Source organism: Gallus gallus, chromosome Z (genome assembly GCF_016699485.2).
Source record: "Gallus gallus isolate bGalGal1 chromosome Z, bGalGal1.mat.broiler.GRCg7b, whole genome shotgun sequence".
Lineage (NCBI taxonomy): Eukaryota > Metazoa > Chordata > Aves > Galliformes > Phasianidae > Gallus > Gallus gallus.
In genome coordinates this window covers 10,033,247-10,054,643 of record NC_052572.1, presented here as the reverse complement: position 1 = coordinate 10,054,643, position 21,397 = coordinate 10,033,247, and the positions used below count along the sequence as shown (strand labels likewise).

At 45.7% G+C, this 21,397-nt stretch overlaps 1 protein-coding gene across 8 annotated transcripts in view; it reads left to right on the top strand.

The window, feature by feature from the left end:
- The window catches only part of PDZD2 (PDZ domain containing 2), a 194,379-nt gene that overhangs the window by 145,765 nt on the left and 27,217 nt on the right, over positions 1–21,397 (top strand). For 7 of the 8 annotated variants that reach the window (XM_004937164.4, XM_046905544.1, XM_424994.7 and 4 more), the window contains 8 exons: positions 149–316; positions 11,481–11,592; positions 13,451–13,599; positions 14,115–14,234; positions 16,633–16,747; positions 17,946–18,019; positions 18,199–18,424; positions 19,484–19,601. In XM_004937164.4, the coding sequence (XP_004937221.2) occupies positions 149–316; positions 11,481–11,592; positions 13,451–13,599; positions 14,115–14,234; positions 16,633–16,747; positions 17,946–18,019; positions 18,199–18,424; positions 19,484–19,601 (1,082 nt within the window). The remainder of the gene's footprint in view (positions 1–148; positions 317–11,480; positions 11,593–13,450; positions 13,600–14,114; positions 14,235–16,632; positions 16,748–17,945; positions 18,020–18,198; positions 18,425–19,483; positions 19,602–21,397) is intronic. The other variant, XM_004937166.4, reaches the window with a different exon arrangement.

Here is a 21,397-nt window from a genome sequence, read left to right as displayed (position 1 = left end):
AATAACTGGACATTACAGTTCAAGCACATGGAAACACATAAGGAGGGAGGATTGTTGGGGAGCTCCCACGGGGCACTGAAATGGGGCAGAGTCAGCGTGGCTCTGGTGGATTCATGTGATGTAACACATTTTGTTGTCTCTCGGGTAGGAATCCGCTGAAGGGGATTTTCTGAAGTACCCATCTACCAGTTTGCCAGACTTGCTTAGCACTTGCTCAGTCCAAGACTCTATCTCTTGCACTGACAATAAAGAAAATGAAGAGCCCGAAGAAGAAGATGTGAAGGGAGAGAATGTGTCTCCTGAAACACTGGTCGCTGTAAGTGTGGCTTTGGTGACATTTTCACCCTCTCCTTCGATGCCTGCTTGCATCTGTCTCATTCTTCTCCAGCCTGGTGCAGATGGGACGGGGCCATCAAACCCAGCCCTCTTTGCACAGAAGGTGTTTGGAAGCAGGGATATTACCTACTATGGCATCTGCCCTCTGTTCTGTGCTGTGGCAAAGCAGTAGCATGGGCAGCAGGAGCTCTTGTGTGCTCTAAGCCATGCGACAATCATGGTCTTTCCTTTCTCCCATCTGCTGGGTGTTTTTTTGCCCTTTCCAGTGCTTTTGTTGGAAGCAATGGGACGTCTCTTGCAGCGCTTACGTGGCAACATGCCCTCCTCTCTGCTCCTGTTGTAGCTAAACTTATTTAACAGCCTACTGTCCAATTCTTCAAGGTTTCATTTGCTCTGCTGATGCCAATGGATGTTTTTTGAGGGGAGGAATCTGAATTTCTGGCTGTAAACTGTAACTGAAGGTCTACCGAGTAAATGCTGTCATTTGATAATCTCACCCGCATTCCCTTCAGGGCTGCATTAAGCAGAGATTAAGTGGATTATTGTTATTTATTTGTAATGTAGCAGCTCTCTGAAGCTTCATCAGTGTCCTGGGCCTCTGTTGTATTGTACAAATGCAAAATAAAATGATGTTCTCAACTCTAAAGAGCTTACAGGCTCGTTTTCAGGCATGAGAAAGCATGTGGATTCAATTGAAGCTTTTCTCTTTGTGATTTTTTTCTCTTCTTCTCTCCCTCCCACCCCCTTTCTGCAGCAATTGTAATAAATCTCTGAAACCTTTGGGTGGCTCAGATGTGATGTCTAGCTTGGTGATTTGATTGTGTATTCTTATGCTTCTACAGCTTCATGCTACAATCTGCCTGATGCTGGTGCTCCCTTCATACCTGCATGTTATCTCGGCTTTGAGTCTATGCTTACAGCAGTCCCCTCTCTCAAGCATCTCTTTAGTATGACAAGTTTTGTTTTCTCATTAGTGATGACTGCACAGTCTTCTCTCCCGTGTGCCAGATTGCTGTTCTGTGGGAAGAAAGGGAAAAGCAAATAAATCAGGGATGCTCAGTGCCGATGACATGGCAGTGTTTGTACGCAAACTTAAGTGGGCATCTCAGCATCCTTTTAGCTTCAGAAATTCTCTTCTATGTATAATGTTTCAAGATCTGGTAGTTCTTCTTAAGCCTGTGGCTCAGCAAAGCTCTAACCTAAAAATCGAAAGTTAATTATACATAGCTTCAGGATGCAGTTCCCTGGCATTCCAGCAAATCTTTCTGCACACACTACCAATGCCACTTCATATGCCCATGAGTGTCTAGGCAAGGCTCTGTGTGTTTTTTATCGAAGGCACTTGGAGGTGTCATTGGGTATTTCCTTTCCCAGTTAACATAACTCTAGGAGAAGGTTGAGGCAGCTGAGGTACATGGCGTGGTGAAGACCCAGCTGGACAAGCCTGGTGTAGCCCTTCAGCCTGTGCTTGAGTTTGTGTCCCACCCTAAAATCTGTGCTGAAGCTGTTGTGGCGCGGGTGGATTCCCAGCTTTGGTTTGCCTGCGCGGCATTGTCGCCTCTGATGGCAATGGCTCAGAGCTTTTGTAATGCATCGCTGGGGGCTGGAGGGAAAATCATTGGAATCTGAGTACAGCAAACTTGGAATCAGCAATCTTGTTGTAAGAATGGCAGGAAGGTTTTTTTCCCCACTATTTCTGTTCTCCATTTCTTATTTTTATTTTTATTTTTATTGGAGGGGGTATAAATCAGACAGATGCACACACGCTGAGTTACTGGTGGCTCTCAGGACCTCTTTTCAGTTTTGCTGCACATGAAATTTTTCCTCTTCTAATCCAGCGTGCGGATGCCTTTGCATTCCCTGTGTAAGTGCTGTGTCAGCCTCAGGAGCGCAGGCACAGCTCTGCAGCTTGGTGTGGGCAGTCCACGCAGTGCAGACCCCCGGGCTCTCCCAGCAGTCTGATCCATCATCCTCACACAGCCTGCCAGGACAGCCAGATTGGGCTGTGTGAATCCTGTGTGCCGCCGGGCAGGACGTGGGAAGGTAAAGGTATGGGAAAGATGAGCTCACACGTGGTTTTTCTCTGTCTGGCAAGGTGGGGAGAGTTTTTCACAGCAGGGCTTTGAGGCTGGTTTGAAGGTCAGCATGAGCATGAAGCATCTTATGATTTAAAACGAGCAGCAAGCAAACACAAAAGCATACCTGTATGGCTATACACTGTGTACGTGTATGTGTAAGTATATATCTATGCATGTGTATATATTCATATATATATATATACACACTTAGTTGCAAAACTGCTTCAGAAATTACTGATCTTAGCTGCTCCCTCTCTCGATGATAATCACGTGTGTTCTCTTTCTCTCATACATTCCACATATTGGTACTGTATATCACTATTGCTGATGGTGAAAGCAGGAACTAAGCTGGGACTAAGGAAACAAGCGTTTGTTATCAGTATGGATGTAATGATTTTAGTGTTCCAGAGGGGTTGGCACTGAGGTCTGGGCGGTGTCACTGAGGCTGAGGTCTCGGTTTTAGCATCAGACCTCTTAGTTTTGAGGCCAGTTCTCAGTCCAGCTCTGCACAGGAGTTGTCTTTGTCACCGCTGGCTGCTCACCTCTGACGAGAGGTCACTGAACTTTCTTGTTTGCTGTGCAGAGTTTTGCAGACACTTGAAGGGATGCTGTCAGGTGCTAGGTGACCAACTAACTAAATTAATTCGGAGGAGTTTACTTTCAGGTGACATTTCACTGTTGCTAGGAGGCATTACTTTTGGAGTGACCTACTTATATTCCTGTTGGACTTGCTGCTAGTGCAGCAGCACGTGGCTGCTTGTAAGCTGACCCAGGCTCAGCACTTGGGCTCGGATGGATGAATTTCACCTCTGGGGGCTCTGCAGAGACTGCCTGTGAGCGGGAGACCACTGTGCATCTGCCACATTCCTGGTGAGGTTACCAATGAAGTCGTGTTTGAATTCAAAGGGGCATTGCCCAGCAGAGAATGAAATCGCTCGCAACTGAGATACAAATTCTAACCTTTCATGTAAAAATTCAGAACTCAACGGGACCAGGCTCTGAGCAACGTGGTCTAAGTTGTCTCTGCTTTAAGAGGGCAGCTGGACTGAGGTCTCCCAGAAGTCTCTTGCAACCCGACTTGTTCTGTGATTCCACGAAAATTAAGAAGGGAAAAAAGTTTCCTTTCTAGGTGCTGGATCCTCAACATTCTCCCTGTCAGCAGGTTCTCCAAACCCTTAAGTTCTGTTCCAGTGTGTTCAGCAGGGAAATATAATCTGAGCTATTCAACTGCTTTAGGACACAGCGGAAGAGTTTTGTGACATTTGGAAACTGTAATCTAAGAGAAATATTGCTTGTAAGGCTTAACAAAAAGTCCATTTGTTGTATTTTATTAATTAAAAATGTCATAGCAGAGTTTAATTTGAGCTCTGTTTTTACAGAGTCTGTTTAATTTGAAACATCCCTTAATGTTGTAACTTTAATAAAACTTGTGCTGCCAGACAGAAAAATGATTGCATTAATATCCTTAACGTGCGTTTCTTTCAGAAGTGGTTTGGCCAAAATGTTTCTGAACTTTAGGTATGAAATACTGGGCCTCAGAGTCAAGTTGTATTACATTGTCCTGAGTCACTTTGGGGATTTTAAACTCTTCCCCTAAATCTCTGCTTTGCCTTGTGCAATTGACACCGCTGTTTTAAAATGTCATTATTTATGTCCAAATGAAGTAGGATGATAGGGTATTATTTGCCTCTGACGATCTTTTTTTAATTCTAATTCATTTTTCCTAGCATTTCTGTTGCTTGATATTGCATCTATTTGTCACTGTAATGCTGGATGGCAGAGCAACATGGGAAATGAGCTCTAAACAGAAGGCAGGTCTGCCAAGAATTTGCAAAGTGTCTGATGAATCTGGGACATTTTGGGTCCCTTGGCAGAGGCACATACCATTCTTAGCTGCTTCGAAAGCTTTTAGCCTTTGTTTGTGGTGGTGCTGTGTCGTTCAATATATGATGATCTGTGTATTTTCATTCTGAAGTGTTCTACTTCAGCAGACAGCTCTGTGTTAATGGGCTGGATGACAAATTCAAAGAAATTATTAATTACAAGCAGAGGGGACTGCCTTGGGAGGGCTGGATCTGCAGTAGCTGGAGGCAGGGAGGAAGGCTGGGGACTGCTCCTCTGTGCTGCACTGAACCTTACTCTCCTTGAGTATGTGATGTGTGCGGCCAGGACTCACTGGGCGAGTAACAGGGACTGAATGTCTCTGGTTTAAGGTTTATTGCAGGATCTGCAGGAACTTTCTTACCTCTGTCAAAGCATGCTTAGCTGTTGGGTTTTTTTGTGTGTTTTTTTTTTGTTTGGTTGGTTGGTTGTTTTTTTTTCAAGGTATGCTCCAAAAAGCTTTGTGAGCATGCCGAAGTGCATTTGTTTGCCCACCCTGCCTGCTTTTGTTTTTCATCTGACATAAGACTGGTTGGTTATGTTCTGTTGCGAGCCTTTCTGTCTTACTAGGGAATCCATGTGTAATTACCTCTAGCCATGCAAGCATAATAAGGAAGAGGATAACAATGCCATAAGTTTAAAAACACTCTTGGGGTCAAAAGTTCTTCTGGAAACACTGGGAGAGAATTTCAGAGAAAGCATTAGCATTGAAAAGGGACAGGAAGCATAACTCAACAATTAAGTGTGTGCAGAGCATGGGGAGGGACCCTCATTACCAAGAGGACTCGAGTGTTAGCTCCCATTAGGGCACTGCATCCTCGGAAGGGTTTGCTGAGACACGACTCATCCTCGAACAGGATTGCATGGCTGGAAAAGAGAGAAGCAGCTTTTGCTGTCAGAAATCCACTCTGCACAGAAATGTATTGCCCGGGGTGGATGAAGATGAAGGATGGCCCTTGTCTTACAGTTGGGCTAAATAACTCCTTGGGTGTGGAGCTTCTGCCCTGCTGGAGATGCTGCATTTTGGCAGCACTGTACCCATCCAGGTAAAACCTTGTCTAGCACGTCCCTGTGGTGCTGGGCCCATGCAGTGCCTTTCACTCGTGGTGTGGCATAACAGATGCTCTGGGTCCTGTGGTGACTGCAGAGAACTGGTGAATGGCAAGCTGTTAGAGTGAGTGTAGGTGGGGATTTGGGTGGGAGGAAATTACAAAATACTAGGGGACTGGTTCTTGTTTGTTTCATGTGGTTCTTCCACTTGAGTGTTGATAGCACAGTACTCCAAAGGGTGCGCAGAATCACTGAATTGTAGGAGTTGGAAGGGACCTGCAGAGATCACCTAGTCCAACCCTGCTGAAGAAGGTTCCCTGCAGTGGGTTGCACAGGTCCTGTACAGATCCACATGGACAGACATCCACATGGGTCCCTGTAGACTTGATGCACTCTACAAACTGTGAGCTATCTCCTGATGCTTTGGCTGGGTGGGAGATAACCTTTTGACTGGACCATAAATATCCGTGCAGACAATGCACACAGTGGTAGTTTTCCCTCTTCCGCGTGATGAGTTTGAAAGCCAAGTCAGCAAAGTGATCGAAACGTAAGTTTATCTACAGTACAGGTTCCACATGCTCTTTGTTTTTGTGAATGAGGGCTTTTCCCATAAAGCAACAGATAGAGTACAGCCTGTCTCTCCTTGGGCTGTTTGGATAGCTGCCCAGTTTTGAAGGAGATGAACCGCCTTTAGCAAGCTAAAAATATCCCCCTCGTGGCACTGGGACAAGGAGATGCTGTCACAGCCGTGCAGTTCACATACGTTAACAGAAAGATGATAAAGGCTCCAGGATTTGAGCGTTAGTGTGAATGTCGTATCGTTGCATCTGCAGCCTGTTTATCTGCGAATTACTGAGTGTGTACACAGCCCGGTCTCGTTGGGTTCTGTTAAAACACACTCTAGATGCACTGTGTCCAAATAAATGCAGCTTGTATAATAGATGAGGCTTCGGTCCTTGATTTGGGTAGAAAAGATGCTTTATGCTTATGCATCCTGTATCCTCTCATGTATTTGGGGTGACACAAACAGAGCTGAAATCCGGAGCTCCCCATCAGCCGTGCCGTGGGAATGCTCTCTGCAGCTGTGGGTTGACTTTGGTGTAAGGGAGGTCTCACATCATTCTCAGGAGAGTTATTTATTTTCAGGGTTGTTTATGGCTCGCTTTGTCCCTCACTGCAAGTAAAAAGGTGGTCTTTAAAAACAACAAAAAAAAAAGCAGCAGAGTGCTGTTTGCTACGATGTGTAGGCTCTGAATTTGTGCTAGGCCACGAGCTGAGTGTCTATTAAAGAAAATAACAGAGGAGCAGGACCAGCTTTCACACAGCTTGAGATCCATGTTTGTCTCCTCTGTTTGCCAGGACCAATCTTCAGGGACTTCACTGCAGCACATGGAGACATCTCGTGGGCACGGAGCACACTGCACGCAGTCCTGTCATCCTCACTGATGTGTGGTGGGGAAAAAGGATAAAGCATAAAAAAGAAAGCAGCAGTGATCCGTTTCTGCACCATTTCAGAAACGCATGAATTTGATTTCCTTCAGCTTAGATGGTGTTTGTAGTGAAGATTGTAATATATTGCAGAAGAACGCTAATCTGGTCCAAAAAGGATTTAGCTGGGAGCATCTCACTGTTTCCAAGGCATGTGCTGACTGTGATATCTGTTTCTTGGAAAATTCAGTCGTGTTAGCTGTTTCCTGCATTTCTTTTAAAAGTTTGTCTTTTCAAAACGTTGTTATTAATTTTAGCAACCGTTTGGGAACCTGAAACTGAAATTCTCCTTTGCTTAGCTGCAGCCCTAGCCATAAGTATAATGTAGCATCAGGGTGCCAGCACGGTTGGGATCCATACACATCAAGAACCTTTGGGCACGGTCAGCTGTGTTGTTCTCCTGGTGTCAAACTCATTGGACTGGGAGCTGGGACGTGTCGTACAGAATGAGCACTCTGTGAGATAAAAGCAGCTGAGCTCTGCCGTGGTGTGCTTCCATTCTGTGTGCAGAGGGCGAGCAGGCAGGCAATGCTGCTGGCTTTGTGCTGGTGAGTGCCAGCTTGGTGTGTGACAACTTTATAGACTGCATGAAGTGTAATAGAAATAACCGTCGGAGTTCTGCGCTGACTGAGGCTGACAGTAATGCCCTTTCTAGCATCTGCTGCATTACAGCAAAGGCTTAAGCTGGTTTTTGGATGCAGGGATTTGTTAGAGCAATTGGCCAGGCATTCTTCGAGACCACTTTCAAGGCTTTTGTTCTGTTTATTTATCATTTCCACCTATTCAGAAAATAGGGCAGCTCCAGTTCTTGAATGATTATCACGCTTCCTGATCTCTTTGCAGCGCATGAAGCTGTGGTTTCTAGCAGTTGGTTTGCCATTAGGTAATGGCTGCTGCAATTCCCACCACCTTCTCTGGGCAGGAGGAAGCCCAGGCTGTGCCCGCTGGTATCAACACGGTCCTTACCAAGAATGCTGCAAGTAGACCAAATCTAAGTCTGTGCCACCTCTGATGAAACCTGCTGTGGCATTGAGTGAGAAACAGGGGCTCCACATTCTTCCGAGGTTAAAAGCTGTAAATACTACTGACACAGAGGTGATGCTCCCCCTCTTCTCCTCCCTCCCTGGCCCTGTTGGATACCTGCATTCATACTGTGCCAGCACAGGTTGGCAGTGCCCTTTGAAAGACTTTGCTCCAGAAGCAATGAAATCTGTGTTTAATTATCCCTGGTGAGCCTCATGGTCCAGCCAAGTGTAATTCCTCCTCTGGCTGGGACTGAGGCATAGGAGGGTACTCACACACTGCAGCCCAGAGTGTGGTGGGTCCCGACTCATCCTGGTCCTTCCAGGCTGTGTGCATGCCACAAAGCCAGAGCGATGCTGACCAGGATTAGAAAATCTGCATCCTCTGCATTGTTTGCAGTGTTAATTCCAGTAAATTACAGTGCTGCTCTTGGTCATTTATCTGGGAGATGGATTCAATTAAATGGAAAAAGAGCTAATTCAGAAGGGAAGGCACTTTGCTTTTCCTGCAAGGTGAAGGGGCTTGAGGAGCACTCTGCCTACCAGACAGCACATTTAAGGCTTAAAGCACGCTGTGCATCACAGAGCAATAAATAATGGCACAGATAGCTGCAGCAACTAGAGTTATAACAGGTCTTCAAGGATAAAGCCCCACAATTTTGGAAAGGCTTTAGGGTACCCACTGCTCTCATGGGACCAACAGGACTTTCTGCAGGGGCCGGGTGAAGCCAGGTTTGCAGCGAGTGCTTTGCTGATGGGGAAGCCAGCAGCCAAGGAGCTCAGTAACAGCAGCAGCGAAGCAGTTTGCTTATTAAATTGTGTCGTCCCACGTGTGCTGCCTTGTTTCTGTAAATCAGTGGCAATTGCCAAGCTGTTTGCAGTTAAACAATGCAGATTCTCATAATGCTGCTCCTCATCTTGCCTCATTAAGGGCCTGGTCACACTGGAGTTCTGCCCACGTGAGGGCTCTGGGGGCAGTTTTGGTCCTGGTTCAGTGCCAGCACTGTGTGTTCGTGATGGCACTGTTTCCTTTGAAATCAATTGAGATGTCACCATCACTTGATCCCGGAGTTACTTAATGAACTGGAGAGATGGGCTCTATTTTTAGATCTCCCTCAAACTATGAGTGCTAAAGCTCCCCTTGTCCTCAGCGCTGAGACAGCATCAGGCAGGATTTATGGGTTTCGTTTAATAAGAGGTGTGCAGAATTGAAATAGAAAGCTCCATTTCCTTGAAAGGGAGGCAAATTAAAAAGGCATGGCAGTGCCTTGAGACAGTAGAGCTATACGTTCACGTGTGGCCAGGAGGATAAGGTGGAGCTGGGCTTTTCTTGTCTCCGTTACAGCACAGCCGAAGATTACAGACACACGGCTGCTGGGAGCTCTCACAAGCATTGCAGATTGGATTTCTGAGTGTTTTCTGAGAAGGATAAAACTCCCGGTGGTTTATTAGATAACCTCAACGACTTGAAAAGCATCCACTTGGTTGTGTCTTCCCTTAAAAGTTTATGATCCATGCCAGAGCAGTATTTTTTGCTAAAATAAGAAATAAACAGAGACATAGGTAATTCAGATGTTTCAGTCTTACTGTGATCTGAAGCCAAGTTGGATAAAATGCAATCTCAGGAAGCCAAGGAGAATGTCTTGAGGCTCTCCCCAGTGTTTGCACCTGCCCCATGTTGAACGTGCAGGGCAGGTGCTTGCAGGCTCCAGGACTGCGTGGAGATGAGAAGGGATGGGATGTGATGGTTTGATGCAGGTGACAGCTGACCACTGCTCTTCTTCTAACCCTGCAAATGGAAATGTACGGAGTTGCACAGTGTGTCTATACTTGCTTCTCTTGCGCAGTCAAAAGCAAGAAGGATCCAAACCAACCCAAACCCCACCTAGCAGAAACGAGGTGTATGCCAACGAGTCACTCCTGTGACCTGGCTCAGGACAGGAATTGGCCATAGCAGTGATGGTTTCAGAGTCTGCATGTAGGTTGCTGCAGACACATAATTTTTTCCCCATGTTCCGAGTTGAAGGGAGCTCTCTGGGAGCTGTGTGGTCTCACTGGGTGTAGGTGCCCATGTCCATGCATGCTGCAGGGACAAACAAGCTTCACAGTTCCAACACCACTTTGGACTGTACCCAGCTCCAGGAAAGTGAGATTGGCTCCATCTGTGTCTGTTAGGGTGGATAAACTCCACGTGTCCTGGCCTGCTGACTCCAGGGCTGCAGCTTTGCAGTGTCAGGACATTTCTGAAGGGGAAGCAGGAGGACACTGTGGTGGTTTTCATGATGAGGGAGACACGGGAAGAGCATCAGAAAACCCAGCCAGGATGAAGAAGCTCACTTCATAAGGATGGGAGAAGACTGAGGGGTGGGCTTGCTAGTGAAAATAAATGGTGCTTTTCCTTTAACTGTGCAGACTGCAGTTGTCTGCGCACACAGTCCTGCTCCCACTCACAGTCAGGTTAGAGCTGCAGAGTCAGGCAGCATTTTGTCTGCAGAGTGGAGGCAAAATGCCACCTCATTTAAGTGTTCTGTCTTGTTTTTGTCTGTGGTTGGGTTTCTTGGATTTCATTTACTTATTTTTACGTTGTTTCTGGAGTGATGCCTTACCAGGATGGCCAATTTAAAGTTCTGGTTGTATCAGTGTCATTATGTTCTCCTTTAGAGGAATTCTGTTACGTGAAGCTCATAAGCTGCAAACCATTTGGTACCAGAAGTGGATTCTGAGGCTGTTGCTGCAATACCTTGAAAAATCAACAAGAAATAGATGGTGTGCACAAATCATGTGTAGCTGCTAATATTGAAGGGAGAGGGATAAAAGCCAAAGGCTAACAGCAGTTGCCATTTCAGCATTATCTGCCAATTTTATCTTTTTTCCTGAAATTTCTACCCTTTGCACGGTAATTGCAAGGTGTAGACTGTGCAAAAGATAAGCTTTGGTTTTCTTGGTTTTGGGAGAAGATGGGTGGGGCAATGGGAAGTAGGATCTGAGGAAAATCGTGCCAGTTATAAGCTGCAATAATGGAAGTAAAAAATACTTCAACAGTATGAGTATTTGGTGATTTGGGGAGATTCTTTATAGACTGACTTGCAGCAGTTAATATAATACATTGAACACAGAATGTGACTGGTAAGTGTTTGTATTGAAAGTTTTGCCATCCTGGCCATGAGCCGTCTAAAACCATGCAGGAGATGTGTGGTGGGTAATGGGGTGAAAATGTAGAGGAACTGGTGTGTGCACAATTAAAGTGATCATCTCTATAAGGATGTGATGGTTCTGGAAGTTTACTGAGCTGAAAAAATTCCAGTAAAAGCTACACTAAAAGGTTGTTAAAGTGCATATGGAAGTCCCTGAATGAGCTGGTGCTGGAGGTGCTGGGGAGGCACTGGAGTGGTACCCTATGGAGGCTGCCTGCCCACACCAACCTGTAGGCAAACCCATTGGTAAAAATATGCCACAACTTCCAAAGGCAGTGCTGACAACTTGTGGGTACTGGTTTAATCCTAGGACCTCTTTGTGAAAAATTGAGATGATGTGCAGTGGAATTTTTTTGTCACTTAGTAAAAGTGAGAGGAATTCCATCAGCTTCACTGGTTCACGAGTAAATCAGATTTTCTTACTTTTTTAGGTGATGGAAACTGAGAAGTCTCAAGATGCAGCTTCTGCAGAAGTGTCCAAAGGAAACAACCAGAGTCCAGCTCTGGGAAGTGGCATACTGAAATACAGAAGTAGATCCCAAGGTAATGCTGGGTTGATAAAAAGGCAGCAGTAGGAGAGGTTTTATGCTGTGTATTTCTTTTAGCTCCCTAAAATGAGGTAGGTTTTCTTTCCTTTGGATACTGCAGTAGTTTAATTTGGAAGGCAAATTCGAACTGCTAGATGTTTGCATTCTGCTTCCTGAGTTGAACTGTTGCACTGACAGAAAGATGAAACAAGATTTTGTGAGCTTCATTTTTTGGGCTTTCTCTTCTCCTCTCCTCTTTTTTTTTCTTTCCTTCCTTTTTAAACATCTACATTCCATATCTATTTCCATACACTTTGATTTAATGGGCTGGGGTGAGGGAGGTCTCTCAAAGTGTCATCACCAACACGTCATCGTTATGGCACTCCACATTTTTGCACTGTGCCCAAGTCTTAGCATTAATCTGTGTGCAGGGCTCAACCAAATTCTCATCCCCTATACTCAATGAGGAGCCGTCCCTCCAATGTTCACTCTCATTTCCATTAACTCAGATGTTTTTAGGATCCTCTGGGCAGCTGCCCTGCCTGCAGATCCCATGGCTGAGTGTTGGTGGCTCACTGGGGCCCAGCCCAGAGCATCCCTCAGCCTTGGTTGTGGCATGGGAATGGAAACTGTTCAGAAATGTGGAACAAAACACAGAAATGAAACTTCTAGAATAGTGGGGTAGGTGACAAGGTGGGGTAAGTGGTGAGTGCCCAGAGTGCTTGGGAGTGAAAGAAATACCAAAACACTGGGTCTTACCGAGGTAGATGTCCTGGGTACGTGTAGTAGAGGCTTGTCTGGCAAGAAAAATAGCAGTAATTTCACATCCCAAAGCAGAGAGTGGGTTTAAAGGACACTCTGGGTATTTGGCGGGTACAAATTCTGCGTATGGATGCAGTGGTAAAACTCCAGCACTGTGTGAAGACAAGCTCTGTGATTGTTCCCTTCCTAGAGCTCACACAGTGCTCTGGCCAAGAGGAGGTGGCAGAAAACAGGTTTGAGGCTCTCCTGGGCAAATCTTCTGTGGATGTCCCTCAGCACATGGCTTTTGAGCTCACTTTAAAAGCAGGGCAGTGAAAATGAAAGGGAAGCAGAGCTGCTCCCTTCTGTGGCAGCTTCAAGTTAGATTGGTTTGTAAAATCCCGCTCATGTGAGTTTTGCTGGTCTTGAGTTTTCATCTGTCAGACAGAGGTGCTTCCCTATGTGGTGGGGAAATTGCAGAGATAAATATGCAGGAAATGCTGGGACTGGGTCCCAGGGAAAATGAGAATGGGAGGAGGCTGGTTGAGGAGCAGGGAGCCCGGAGGCTGACCAGGGATGTCCTGCAGGACAAGTCATTCTGCTTCCATTGTGAACTTTGTATTCTTCTCCTGTTAAAGACAGCTACAATCACAGCCAGAAGGAGAGAAAATAGCATGTATTTGGCACATTTATCCTTTTTCCCTTCCAGAAAAATTTCCCTCAAAGTGACATGACATCTCCAGAAATGCATACAGCTGCAGCGTCAGGTCTTTTAATTTTAAATAAATGAATTAGGCTCAAGAGCTTAGTGTGCATGCAAGTGACATTGGGTGAGAACAGCTGGATTTATTCTCTGTCCCTGAGCTACCTGCTCAGTTATCTGCTCTTCCCTACTACCACGAGTGACAGCACCGAGGAGTTCAGCATCACAGAAAGATGGTACAAAAGCTGTGACAGCAGAAGGATTTTCAGTTGAGGATGATCAAACCTAGCCTGTAAGTGCCTGGATGGGTGCAGCAAGCATTGTTTTAAAGCACTGCTAACTTGAGGTTTGCAGGAGGTGATTATTGCGTGCTGGCAAGAGGATGAGGCAGCTCTGAGACGTTTGTGAGATGTTTCTGTTTTTTCCCTAGGTGCTGGATCACGCTTAGAGTCTGTGGGAGAGGATGATGAGCTGATGGTGGAAAATGGTGAATCCAGCTATGAGATAGCAGTGAAATACTCCCGGGGCGGAAGGAAGCACTCCCTGCCGCAGCAGCTGGAGTCGGCAGGAGCTCGACAGGTGGGTGCAAAACCTGAGGGTAAGCATGGCCAGGATGGGAAGCGTTGGCCACCTACGGAGAGCTTCCTTCCAGCTCTTCATGCTGTGGTCAGGCTTTGAAGTGGATGCCATGAGATGCAGCTCCAGAGATCTGAGCACTTAAGGAAAAAAAACCCTACTTCTCTTAATTCTATTGGCTGGGCATTCTATTGATAGGGCATTTTTTATTTTATTTTTAGCAGGTAAAGAATTCAGCGTATCATGAACCTGCCCTTAATCTTTTTAATTTAAATAGTGACTGGTACATTACAGAATAATCCTTCTGTGTGAAATGGGGGAGAATTATGGCAAAGTTCAATTTGACGGTAACAGGCTAGCGTTTCATCCTTTGAATGCTCGTGTGAATATATCTATTCAGATCCCCACTCTCTTCCCCAGTGCACACAATTCTCCCGGTGCAACATCCCCAGTGTGACACACTTTCCTGGTGCCTGTGCTGCACAGTCAGCCATGTCCCTTGTTTCCTTGTTTACCAGGAGTACCACATTGTGAAGAAGTCCACTCGTTCCTTCAGTGCTGCCCAGGTGGAATCTCCATGGAGATTGACCCAGCCGTCCATCATCTCTAACATTGTTCTGATGAAAGGGCAAGGCAAGGTGAGCACGTCTGTATGTGTCTGGTTTCTCTCATGTGGCAGAAGTCACTGGCGAGGCAATTCCGGCCACTAGCAGCTGCATGGAACTGGTTTTTGCTTTCCAAGGTAGCACACTAACAGTAACAAACCCCATTTTGAAATGTCAGTGACAGTTTCACCTGCAAAATACAGAGCCGATAATATTCGTGTCATACAGTCAGTGTGGAGTGGCTTTCATTCTGATTTATCTGGTCATTACCGAGATATCAAATACTGAAAGCGGATCTATAAATAGGCATGTGCATGTGAAGTTGGGGCAACTGCAGAGGAGTACCTGTTTGCATGCATTTTTATGGACAAGTGCGTTACATCTCTGTGGAGTCTGGGTACATAATAATAATAAAAAAATCACTGCAGATTAGGTGTTAAACCCCAAAACAGGTTCCTGGTTGGTTGTTTATCTGAGAGTGCTGAATTCTGAGGGTCACAGAGTCCTTTTTTCTTTCTCCAGTAATATGTTTGCACATTTCCAAGGTACCAGCTGGCTGAATGCTCAGGGAATAAAAAGGCATTCTATTCAGTGTGCATTGTTTCCCCTAACCCAGTCCATGCTCTCACTTAAATATGCTAAAAAATATGCATTTTCCTTTCTGAAATACTATTTAAATTCATCAGATGGATGTGTTTTGGACTAAAAAGCCTTGTTTTGACTTTCAAATCAAGTACAAAACAAATTCTCTTTAGTGCTTTAAGTTTGGGGAAGAGTTAGAAGCAGTGACTTCTCTGGCTAGGTTGATGCAGTTGCTATTAACTCCCTGTTCTGAGACCTTTTCAGTGAGGTTTCCCAGTGAATATTGGTGATTTTTCTCCTCCTTATTTTTTTGACCCTATTTTTTGCATAAGAGTTGTCTTATCTCCCTCTGTGCGATAAGCCAGCCTTATCTGCTGTGCTGCAGCTAGCTCCAAGCTGGGAGCATGCAGGCTGTAGTCATCATGAGCTACCGCAAAGAACCTCTGTTTCAGGTGTCTTCCACATTTGGAACCATTATTTGTGTTAGAATAAGAGCTGCGTGTGATTTGTACAGTAACATCTGCATTTTTATCTCTATGTGGACCTGGGGCTTAGAAAGAATTTCCCTGCAGCACGTGGCCTCATTTTCTCACTGCTGGGTGGAATCTCTACGGAGTGTTTTTCTCCTGGGGAGCTGCAGCACTTCGGGAAGGCACACTGACTTGTGTGCTGCTGCCTTCTGCAGCCATATTTCTCCCAACCAGCCCCACGCAGATGTGGGGAGAGCTGCACTGTGTGTTTGGAGCCTCGTGCTTTCTGCAGGTTGTTTTGCGTTTGGTAACTGCACAGTAAGCATTCACTTGAGTTATTGTGTGTTGCAAGGTGGAGATAGGGTGCTTCCTTTCTGGAACTCAGGACTGTGTTATCAAAGTACCAGAAGCTCGTAACAGCAGTGGGTCCACATTCATGGAGGGAAACAAGAGAGCTGTGTGCTGCACAGGGTTGTAATGACACTTAGTCAGTGCCTGCTCCGGCAGCATCTCTCAGCTGGACAGCGCTGCCCGTGGCGCTGATAATAGCTCTGGCCTCAGATCACTGACCCACAGCAGCGTCCCACCTCCCCATCCACCTGGTCAGTGACTTTTCTCTTTAACTTGTAAGAGGCACATACAGCAGCGACAAGGTTGGAAATACAGGGGGATGGATTGAGGAAGTGATTTGGCTGCGAAATAACTCGGCAGGAGGAGGAGATGTTTGTTCTGCTGTGCTCATCTGTTCCCTGATCAGCTTTGCAAGACAGTCCTGCGGCCAGCCAGGGCAGCATGGGGGCAGGAGCTAACAGATGGAGCCCTGGGGAATGCACTGATCTAGATTTATTTAAATACAGTGTGGTGCGTGTCTCCAGAATAATTTAAAATGTACATGTGCATGACAGCCACCCGTGCCAGCCCCTTTTCAGCTACATTCCTGACATTATAGCACTGACCTCTTGTCATGCTTTTCCACAAGGATATGCAGGATCTGGGACAGCAGGGAAACCTGTAGTTAATTTTGGGTGTAGATCTCAAGAGAGGGGGAGTCTACTGCCTGTCAATTTAAGAGCAATTTAAAATTGGAATAGGATAACATAAATACATCGATCCAGGGTAAAGAAAATAATAATCTCAAAATTACATTTTTGACTTTTGGCTTAAGGCGCCTGCTGCTACTTTTTGGGTAGATAAGTGTGTTGCCATTAGAATGACAGTAAATCAGGAGATGCAAGCAGAGAGCAAGATTGCGGTGCAGTTCATCAGAAGCTATTAGGTTTTCTTTCATCTCTTCTTTTTACGTTACTGGCAGTCTTTCTTAGACAGGTGATAATAGAGTAAAGGTACCAGCTGTGTGTCTTCTCCTCCCTTTGCTGCAGGGTCTCGGATTCAGCATTGTGGGAGGTCAGGATTCTGCTCGTGGACGCATGGGGATTTTTGTGAAGACTATATTCCCCAATGGTGCAGCTGCTGCTGATGGAAGGCTTAAGGAAGGTATGGTAGAGAGAGCCCAACTGTATGTAAAGGACATAGATGCTGACCAGAGAAGCAGATATGTCCTGGTTTTGTTGCTGCTTCTCAAGTCCTGATCTCAGATATATATGATATGTGTAGCCCGTTCTGTGTGTTCCTGAGTGCTCCCATGCTAGAGGGACTCTTAGGGAGCTAAAAGTACAAAGTGACCACAAACTTAGGGTGGTGGTCTGTAACTCTTCTGTAAGGGGTGGGGATCCCCCCTTCCCACAGGAATCTGCTCCTGTGTTACCTCTCCTTGTATTACCATTCCCATCCTTACGTGACATATGTGGGCCTGCACTGGGTGCCAGCTGTCCAGCACACTGCCAGAGGGATGCTCTGCAGCATAAGTTATGCGCTCACCAAGAGAAGCTGCTAAGTAGCAGCTGTCCTAAAGACCCAGCAAGCCTTCACTGGATATCCAGAGCTCACAAGCTCCAAAGAAAGCAGAGGAGGGGCAAACTTGAGTGGTGACATCACCCCATCTAATTTTGAACAGATGGAAGTGAAATAGCAGAAATCGGGTCTGGTTCCTGCTCGCTTTGCCATTCTTTTTAATAAAATGAAAGCGGTTCAGCACAGTGGGGTGTAAATAGTACAACCCAGAACTGGAAGCTTGTAATAAGCAGGTAGAAATATGATGGGAAGTGCTTGTTGAGGTGAGCAGAGCATTTGCTATCACAGTGTGTGGGCTACTTGCTTTTCCTTCTATAGGTGCTTGGTAAGAGGAACACATTTGCTTTCTGTGCATGGATGCGAGGCCATTTTTCCCTGTGCAGGTTCTGGAGTGATGTGCGGTAGTGTTTCACTTAGATTCTCATTTCTCTTATTGATGCTCATAAAAAAGGGGGGATTCTGTGGTCCCCTTGGACTTCATGTTATGAACATCTTATTTTCAGACTTCAGTGAATATCTGTGATGATTTAAGTTGGTTTGTTAGTATGAGAATACTATATTAAGGATCTCTTCTTGAAAAGCAATCTTTACCTTGTGAATTCTTCATTAACTTGTAAAGGCGTTAGGACAAGTGAAAATAAGCTGGTGACGCTAGGAGGGTTTTTACTGAGCAGTTAGTTGGAGTCCTTATAGTAGCAGATTGCCTTATGTATAAGGAGTTTTCTCACACCTCTGTAGTCTGTGCATTGCTGACTTAGGTTTTTTTGTATCTGATTACCAGGAGATGAAATCCTGGAAGTTAATGGAGAGTCTTTACAAGGGCTGACCCATCAGGAGGCCATCCAGAGGTTCAAGGTAACATGGATGTAGCACAAGAGCAATTCTCACTCCTCTTTACTGCGTGCCTTTTAGCACCTTTGGAATCATAGAATCACAGAGTTTACATTCTTTTGCTTTCCGCAAATGTAATATACACATTTTTACTGGCAAGCATTGGCTTATCGTGCCACCTTACTGGGGCTCTGTCTCTCCAGCAACTCAAGAAAGGTGTGGTGACCCTGACGGTGCGCACGCGGCTGCGCAGCCCCAGCCTCACACCCTGTGCAACTCCCACCCTGCTGAGCCGCTCCAGCTCGCCCAGCTCCAGTGCCAGCGGTGGCACACCAGTGCCCGGCCCCGACGAGGCAGATGGTTCCTTCTCCAGCCGCAAAGGCCCCGGCCCAAAGGACAGAATTGTCATGGATGTGACGCTCAATAAAGGTAAGGCTGTGTTGGAATGAGCTGGGAGAATGAACGCTTATTTCTCAGGGGAGGTTTTTGGGAAAACGCTAATTAGTGTTTGTAATATCCAGGGCACCTTCCCTTGTTGTTCTGCTCTTGAATCACGCAGTGATGGAGAAGAACATTCTCTGATGCCAAAACTGCTGAATAGTTCCCCCTTGCACATCTTACTGTTCCAGTCAGGAGGCTCCTGCTGGTAGCAGTGTCTGTGCTGCTGGAAGGGGGTGAGGCTGTGAGATATGTGCCAAAATGTGAATTGCTCTCTTGTCGGACCAGGTTGTCCATACCCTTCTTGTAAAGCACAGCCCTGGGCAGGGCACATCCCTGCAGACTGCTCAGAGTGGCCCAGGTGAGCTGCTTGAGCTCCTGCATGAGGACTGATCTCATGAACAATCATCGCACAAGGAAATCTTAGTGCATCTGCCCTCTGTAGTGGGACAAGCATGCCTGCTTTAAAGACTTGGGTGATGTTTTTAAAGGTTGGATTAAACGTTTGGAGAAAGCAGGTGTCTGGCAATTCCTACTTCAGTACAGTTAATAAATACGGGAAATCTCTGATCCAGAGAAAACTCCTCATCTTTCTTCGTGCCTCTTTGCAGAGGGCAAATGTCATGCAGGTATTTCACAAAAGGGAGCAGTGCAATTGACAGCACCTCCTGTGCTCCTATTTTCTGAAACAATTTTAAGTGAGATCTTTATTGGACTGCCATTCCTTCTCCTTTGTGTCTCAGACCAGATCAGACCGCGTGTAGCACTTCCAGTCCCAGGCAGTTCCCAGGGCATGTTGAACGTTTGCCAGGAGCAGAGCCATTCCTTTCAGTGCTGGATCTCAGAAACCAGTCAGGATCGGGTATTTCCAGCTCTGATTTCCACTGTTGGTCTTGGCTTCCTGGCTGGCTGCAGTTAAGGCCAGCCCTGAAACAATACATGAATCGTGATCTCAGATGAGATGTGGGAACAGAAAAGCTTGCGTGTCCTATGTGAGTACAATGAGCAGGGAATAACAGCGCTTTCCTATGTGCTTTTTGTTTTTCACAGAGCCAGGGGTTGGACTCGGCATTGGTGCCTGTTGTCTCACGCTTGAAAACAGTTCTCCGGGGATATATATCCACAGTCTGGCCCCAGGATCAGTGGCTAAAATGGATGGCAGATTAAGGTTGGTTAAAACAAAAACACGCTGGAGTGGTTTTACAGTAAAATCAATGGAAAGTTTCTTCTTACCTATTGGTTGATGTGGCTGGCAAGTATTTATACTTTAGTATTCACCAAAAAGGAAACACGAAGATAAAGACATTCCAAAGTGGTATGGAATACTCAAGAAATGTTGTTCTGTGTGCTGTAGGCAGCGTGTTCATTAAGACATATTTTTGGCTTTTTTAAATTCTCTATACAGAAAACTGAGCCTGCTAGAGCCCTTTGAGAAAGGGAGCAGCACGATGAGCTGCCGTGTGTCTTTTTCCCAGAGCTGCAGTCAGAGACCCCACACTGGGGGGAGGTGTGCAGAGCCCCATGTAGATCTCAGTCACCTGAAACTCTCAAAAGAAGAGCAGTGGGGGATGTTCTTGCAGCTGGCTGTGCCCCAGGCTACAGTAGCGCTCTTCTGCCATTACTGTCTGGCAGGATCTCTGCTCCATGCTTGTCTCATGTTCTCTGTTGTGCCATTTGGATGACTATAAGGAACTGTTGGAGAGAGGAAATCACTCCTAGGGCTTCTGTGTGCATCAGATTAAGTGACATAAATTTATTTTCTGTTGCTCTCCTGGGAGCCTTGTTTTTACAAGCCGTTCAGGGAACTTTTCCACTTTCTGCATTGCTGCATAAATGGTGTTGGGTGCCAGGAGCGCATCTGGGAGGTCAGGCTGTGCTGAAGACACACTGTGACTGTGTGGTCAACACCACACTTGTGGCAGAGGTGCTGCGTAACAGCCTTGCTTTTGTGATGGGCAGAAAGTACTTCCTTGCTCCCCAGCAGAACTGTGATAGAGCATTTTGGCTTCTGGAATAAGGAAAGAAGATAAATTTTATGGTTACATCCCTGCCAAAAACCCTTGAAATTTCCTACCATATAGAAATGCCTACAGGAGACAATACTTTTAATGCCAGCTTGCTTTCTTGTAAACCTCTTTGGAACAGGATTGCAGTGCTGATTGTGTCTGCGTGCAACAGCTGCATCGTTATTAGGTTTAAATGATTGATTATATCAAGGCAATCTTCCCAGTTTTCTAGCTTGCTTCTTTGAGACATTGCTCCCGTTGTCCCATCAGTGGTTTATGGCTCTATAAGCCAAAACTTACAGGATGGTTTTGATTTTGGAAAACCTCGTTAATCAGACGCTGGCTTTACAGTATTGGAAAGGGTTTGAGCCCAGCCCTTCTGTATCTGAACTCCCCCTCTCAGTTATAAGCCCATGTAACTGATTCTATTTTTCCCAGTTTCTAAGAGGTGTTTAAAAGGTATGCAAAGCAGCAGCATGATTACACAACTACCTTTGCTTTCACAGTGGAGTACAGGCTACGGAAGGCTGCCACATGCAGTTGCCATTTTGTGTTTGGCACGTGGACTCGGTGTAAGCCCATTTCCACTGTCACAAGTAACCCAACATAAATCAGCAGTAGTGGATTGTTTGAGTGTGTACTTAAAGCAAATGTTTTAGTAATTATGGAGAATGCTTTAATGATATCCCTGCTTGATGATCTTCTCTTTTGAATAGTTCCAGATGTCTGGATGCCATGAGCAAGAGTTAAAAAAAAAAAAGAAAAGAAAACAATTTGTGCTTTCCTCCCAGGTTATTTTTTTTGAGGGGGAGGGGGGAGACTTTTGTTTGTTGGCTTAATGTGTTCTGTACGTTAATTTGAAGCAAATACTTTCTTATCTCTCTCAGTTTTTTCCTGGAGTCATTTCATAAGCTCAAATCTACATCATGAATTTCTTATCAGTGTTTGTGTTAAGTAA